Source organism: Aplysia californica, unplaced genomic scaffold, assembly GCF_000002075.1.
Source record: "Aplysia californica isolate F4 #8 unplaced genomic scaffold, AplCal3.0 scaffold00689, whole genome shotgun sequence".
Lineage (NCBI taxonomy): Eukaryota > Metazoa > Mollusca > Gastropoda > Aplysiida > Aplysiidae > Aplysia > Aplysia californica.
This window is the reverse complement of record NW_004797959.1, coordinates 140,780-147,151: the sequence shown is the minus strand read 5'-3', so window position 1 is coordinate 147,151 and position 6,372 is coordinate 140,780. Positions and strand designations below refer to the sequence as shown.

General features: G+C 42.0%; 2 protein-coding genes across 6 annotated transcripts in view; one reads left to right on the top strand and one right to left on the bottom strand.

The window, feature by feature from the left end:
• Positions 1–1,586, bottom strand: part of LOC101857367 — a 33,383-nt gene extending 31,797 nt beyond the window's left edge. For both annotated transcript variants that reach the window (XM_005108434.3, XM_035972424.1), the window contains exon 1: positions 1,514–1,586. In XM_005108434.3, coding sequence (XP_005108491.2) covers positions 1,514–1,571 — 58 coding nt within the window. In that variant the 5' untranslated portion in view covers positions 1,572–1,586. The remainder of the gene's footprint in view (positions 1–1,513) is intronic.
• Positions 1,587–1,664: 78 nt separating this feature from the next.
• LOC101856986 (ataxin-2) overlaps positions 1,665–6,372 on the top strand; it is a 38,159-nt gene continuing 33,451 nt past the window's right edge. For 3 of the 4 annotated variants that reach the window (XM_013088125.2, XM_005108433.3, XM_005108432.3), the window contains exon 1: positions 1,665–1,824. The gene's annotated coding sequence lies outside the window, so the exon portion shown is untranslated. Of the gene's footprint in view, positions 1,829–6,372 lie in introns of all 4 variants that reach the window. The other variant, XM_013088124.2, reaches the window with a different exon arrangement.

The window sequence follows — 6,372 nt, the reverse complement described above, 5'->3', positions numbered from 1 at the left end:
GGGACTGCCATACCCGAACCCCGAGTGGACGCACCTCTGGCCATTGCACTGACCTAATTGTGTACGACCTACTACAAAGAAAACGCAGTCCTGCGCAGTCCTCTTAGGGCAGCCTCCAAAGTGTTTCTTTGTCGCGCGGATGGCTGATGCATCTCTGCACTGTGTAACCCAATTGCAAGCACACGACATGCATGTATGACTAAATCAGTCCGAGCTTTAGTCGTCTTGTGAACGACATGCGGTTGACGTTGAGGTGGACCAGACCATCTGTGTAAATCTTGACGACAAATCGACTCCGAATGTGTAAGGTAAGCGCCACGCTTCCATAAATCACAGTGCGAATTACGCCGTAATTTTGTGATTGTCGATAATGACTGTGCACTGTGCACGGGTGTCTGTATTAGATAGATCTATGGGTCTTTTAGTATCGTTACAAGCATGTAGGCCTATAAATGTGATATTATCATGTATGTAACCAATGTACAGCACGACAATACATGCTTGGTCTTTTTAGCACAGGCTATACATTGCTTAGATATTTTTTATATCTAAATCTTATTTGTTTTGTGCGGACGATTAAAATCTTGCTACTGCGTTTAAGGCAACTACAGTTCAAAACGTATTGAGACCTTCTATTCCATACATAACTATTATCAAGTTTTTTATTAGCCTGTTTTGTTAAAAATATAATTATAACAGCAATTTGAGCTGGCCACAGTTTGAGAACAAACAGATTAATTGCTTCGTTAACTAAATAGAACATTGTTGTCAACGTGAAGGACACGTGTTTTTATGTCTTACAGTTCTGAGCGCGTAATTTTTTATTATTTTTTTTTTTTGGGGGGGGGGGTGTTTTCTTTTCGTGTAGCTTACATTCGACACGATTTTGTTTTTCCTTGTTATCAATTTCTTTTTGCAACTCTTTCTTGAAGTACATTTTGTTGTTTTATCATTCTTTTTCTTGCTCCTACCATTTTCCTTGTGCTGCAGTGAGTTCAAGAGCCGAGTGGTTTTTCTATCCCCCACCTTTACTTTTTAGCCTTTCCCCCCTTCTTTTTCTAAACTAAGTTGTTACTCAGCTGACGAGATAGCTTCATATAATATTATACGGTACACACTTTTTGGTAGGGGTAAAAATGGGAGTATTGACTCTAGATCTAGTAATCTGCAGCTGAAACAGGTTTTTTTTAAGCCCCGAGTCGTAAGCAAATTTTACTTTGTGTTTCGGAACCGAAATTTAACCCGCCAATAGGCCTACCCAGTCAGTTGCGGCTTGCTCTGATTACTCACCACTCCATGGTTTTGTTCTCGCTCTTATTTACAAACACTCGTTTCCGGTAAGGTTGATGTTTCTTACTAGAAAGTAATATTCCCAGAAAATGAAACTCTAAAAATTAATATTCCAACTAAATACGTGTTAAACATTCAATTGTGATTTCTGACGATATTTATTCGCAAGTGAATTTTTCCTCACGAGAATGGGTAGATCTAGATTAGTATTTGTTTTCTTTACCTTTTTGGAGCTTTTTTTTTCTTTGTTTCGTCTCGGAAACTCTCGGCATGGACGACATCTTTGTTGACTGAAATAGTTCGCTTGTAAAAATCTAAAATAACTACTTTAGAATGTCATTCTACCTAAAATTGATGGTAAGGGAGAACATATTTGCATTTTAATCAATGCTATGCTGGTTGCAAAGCTTTTCACCCTGTCCATCGTTTTCAGGGTCAATGATTGTTATGGTACGCGCATGAATATATCATCGCCGCCATGTTTATTCTATCGTGGATCTTCTGAACTACCCATGGGTATCCTGCGAACTGATCGTAGGTATTGTTGATTTGTATTGATGATAATGTAGTCATCTTTAACTTACCGAAGCCTTGTTGGTTTGTTTTTGTGCTTTTATTTCTTTTTTGTTCGTTTTTGGCGTAACAATCTGCATTTTTTATCCCAAAACCGGAGCCCATTGTGCCCCGAGGTTTCATTTGTTGCATGCTTGCCGATAGTCCTACTCCGCCGCTTCAATAGAAGCCAAGTGTGATGAAAGTGGAGAAGAGAACATGGCCTAGCGTTTGGTAGAGTTTGGTTCTTTCTTCATAAAATTATTCTTTGATATATTATCTTGACAAGGAGAGGAGGAGGTGAATATGTTTTGCATGTATGTAGATCTAGAGTCCAGATGATTTTTAGAATCTAGAGACCTGTCTCCTTTTCAAAGCCTAGACTCTAGCTCTAGCCTAGCCTTTCACAGTCAGGTGCAGTCTAATGACCATACTCCATGATACCATACCGTGTGAGCTTTTTTCTTGCTAGACTCTAGGCCTAGAGTCTTGATCTAGATCTAGTTCTGGGCATTGGTTCATGACAATTTCAAACAAAAGCACTGATCTTGGCTCACACATGATTATCTGGATGGCCAGGCGAGTTTTGGCTATTCTCACCCGGTGTGCGTTCACCATTATAGCCTAGATCTAGATATCTAGGCCAACCAATTTTGCGTTCACCCTGAACCACAGAAGGCTGGATTGTACTTTACCGGACCACCCGTCTCGGCCCGTGATTACTACGCACTCCTAGCCTAACTACGCACTCATAGTACTCTGCGTGCGGGCAAAAGGTAGTTCCGCAGGCGACGTTCGCGCACGCACAGCGAAGTCAGCGGCGACTGGCGAAGCGAGGTGAGCGAGAGGTGGTGGTTGAGAGAGGGCAGGGGATTTAATTTTGGTGGACCACCGTGTATCAAACCAACAGTGGGGGGGGTTCAGGGGGGCTTGCCCCCCTGGAAACTATAATAAAGAAAACACACAAAATGCGAAACAATAACATGAGCGGACAGTCGTGTTTACATATCAATGGGGGGGGTTCAGGAGGGCTAGCCCCCCTGGCAATGATAATTTAAAGACACACACACACATATAAACAATAGCATGATAAGTCGCGAGCAGGGCCAATGGGGTTGCAATTATGCAAATGAGCTCTCGTGCGCATCTCTAGCCCTCCATTGTACTTTGCCGCACCAGGAGTAGGCCTAGGCCAAGCCAGCAGTCGCGAGCAAATAAGAATAGTGGACCACGTGATTAGATTGACCAATTAGCCTCAAGGTGTCAGGGTCATGGGTCAAAGGGCACAGTGGCACGGTCGTGATGACTGAAAAACCCGGTTAGAGACGTCAGTCGATTGCTGGCAGTTGAAGAGTGAGGACGTAGAAAACTGAGTAGGAAAGTGAGATGGGGAGCTCGGAAACGAAGAACAGCGGGCCACTAGGCACCAGGGGCGCCACAGCGAACGTAGTTCCGACCGGTGGTCCGGTAAAATACAATCTTACCAATTCTACCCGACAGAATTCTACACTGTGATTATAACAGAAAAATTGTAGAATTCTGTGCTGTGAACAAACGTTCTATTACTACTTTTAGTTACCCTACTAAAAGTGTACAATTTTGTCTGTGGGCAGTGGAGAGAGAGAGGAGTAGCGCGAGAACTGCCGGGCAAAACAAAATGACGACCCGCGTAGTTCGGCTTGATTCGAAAAGTGAAATAGCCGTAGCATCTTTGTAGCAACGAAGTGTATACAGACCCAGTAACCGGGAACAAAGTCACGAAGTATACAGACCCGGCAGGGGAACCCTTTTGTGATTTCGGGAAGTTTCAACCCCCAGACCCGGTAGAAATCTAGTGTGTGTGTGAGAGAGAGAAAGAGAGAAGGGGGGGTGGGTGCTAGCAAAATGTATATGACATGCCCCAGTTGGCAGGAGGGAACGAGAGAAAGATAGAGTGGGAAATAGGTGGGGAAAAAGAAATACAGAGACAAACAAAGAAAAAGAGAGGGTGAGCGATACACCACAGAGGAGAGAGAGGGGGGCGGCTGCTCGATTGAAATTATGACATTGTAACTTGTTCTTTTCTTCAAATTGTGATTCCTCCAACTCCAAAACGGAGGAAAAACGATCGTTCATCGAAAAGACATCCGCAATCTTCATTTAGATCTAGGCTAGCCGCGAAACTAGATCAAAGATTTAAGTTTGTCTGCCTAGATCTAGATCTAGACCATAGATCTAGAAGAACCTAAGTCTACCCTGAGCCAAGAGGACGCTGGAAACTCTCCGAAATCACAAAAGAGTTCCCTTACCGGGTCTGTATACTTTGTGACTTAATTCCCGGTTACCGGGTCTGTATACACTCCCTTGTAGCAATGCCAATCGCCCGCTGCGCCTTGGGTCGGAAATCGGCCTCCACGTGAGGGGTATTTTTTGGGCCGCTCGGAATCAGAAGTGACTCTCTTCTTAGTATAGTTATGGGGAAACTCCTGGACGAAAATAAATGAAACTCGGCAACCAACCAGAGGAAAGGTTAAACTAACGACATGCCAGCGTACAATCCCGAACGATTACTAGAACCGGAGATATTGCTGTGTTTGTGCGAATTTCCTCTGCGGTTCGAAAACTAAGCGGAGCTGCGGGTTGATTGCCGACCACACAAGCGCCCCATGTCTTCTATATTGCTGTAAAATTTCAGATCTTTGCGTTTAGTAGATTTTCCATACCAACTTAAAATTACCACCCATCATTTGATAAAACACTAGATCTAGAAACTTGATCGAGCATTCCAAACGCGAGGTGCCGGCATGCAAGAGGCGCGTGATCGCTAGGCGGCATGTGATTGGCTGCCTATAACCAAATGGGTCACAGATGACTACATCGCGGGTTTTCCCGATAGTGCTTTACTGAGTTTTAGAAGGGGTGATCGCGTCGCGGTAAAAACGATGTCACGCAATTCAACAAATTTCACGCAAATATCAGTCTTTAAGATCCAAAGTAATGAAGACATCGAAAAGTGATAGCAGAACTAGATTCGGCACTAAAAATCACATGGACATGCCAAGTTTCATTCATATGCTCCAATTCATTACTGACTTATGAACAGGTTTTCCTCAAAATATATCAAAACATGTCCCACATTTTGGCGATTTTTTCCTATATGAAGGTCCTCCAACATTTTGCAAACAAAAATCCCAATAACTTTTTTATTTATCAATGGATTTTTAAAATTTAAAAACCATAGTTCTTAGAATTTACTCTATTTTCATTTAAGCCCATTTTAAAGCAATTTGGATGAAAATTTAATTTCTCATTGTCATTGCTAATCTTTGTAGACGACCAAATAAATTTACTTTTTTTTTGTTTTAACATCATTTTTTTACTTTGTTTTGGTCAATTTGATCGTCCACACTGATAGACAGTATTCAGAAAGAGAGAGAGAAGAGGGGAGGAGTAGATCTTGCGAGAACGTCTGGGCAAAACAAAATGGCGACCCGCGTAGTTCGGCTCGATTCGAGAAGTGAAATAGATATATAGCATCTTTGTAGACGATCAAATTAGCTTACTTTTGTGCTATAACGTAATTTTTTCTTTGCTTTTATCCATTTGATCATCCACACCGATAGACTCTAGAAAGTATTTCGAAATTAGGAAAAACAGGTCTTCTCACCCGGGGTGAGAGGTCGATCGTATTTTTATTCTCACCCCGGGTGAGGATAGCCACTTCCAATCTGGATACCATTTAGATCTAGATCTAGGTATCTAATACTCTTGTCGGTGCTTTTTCAAGGATTTTTTCTTGGTAGCGTCAATTGCCACAGAGTGACGCGGTGGCAATTGATTGATGCTGGTGTCAGTTGCCACAGTGAAGCGGTGTCAAGTCTGAAAACAACGCTCAATCTTTAGATTTAGCTTTTTATTCATAATGTGTGAACACATTAGATCTGGAATTAGTTGATAAGTCGTACCGAGTAGCCTAGTTACACACATTCCTGGGTTCGAAGGGAAATAGTATTGGTCAATTTCCAATGTTTTGTACTCAAATTCTTCTTTTTACCTACACAATGGTATTCTATCTAGAAACTTATTTTTATCAGGTAGGCCTAATCATTTTGCATAAATTCAAGTTCATGAAAGATTTTGTGTACTGTAAAATGGAAGTCTTGTTTCCTGGCTCTCCTTGCGACGGCCAGATCCTGGGGGCCCCTGGAATTTGAAAAAAATCGCAGAGACCTGAGAATTTGAGAAAATCAGTAAATTGCCCCAAGAAAGACCCGGCGAAATACATAAAAATTGTCGGAGGTTTGAAAACCAAATCCGATAACACCCTTGGATTCATTTTTGCAGGTCGCGATTGTGATATTATATTTCGGCTTTTCCCGGCCTGAGAGTACATGTGATACCGAAGTTTGATTGGGAAAGTCCAGATCTACTAAATCGCATTTATTACCACCCAGAAATTTGCCGGTAGTTGTCTAATAACGCAACATTTGTAGCATGCAGGTTATGCATTGCAAACACTGTGTCGCCATGAAAATAATTCAATATTTGTCC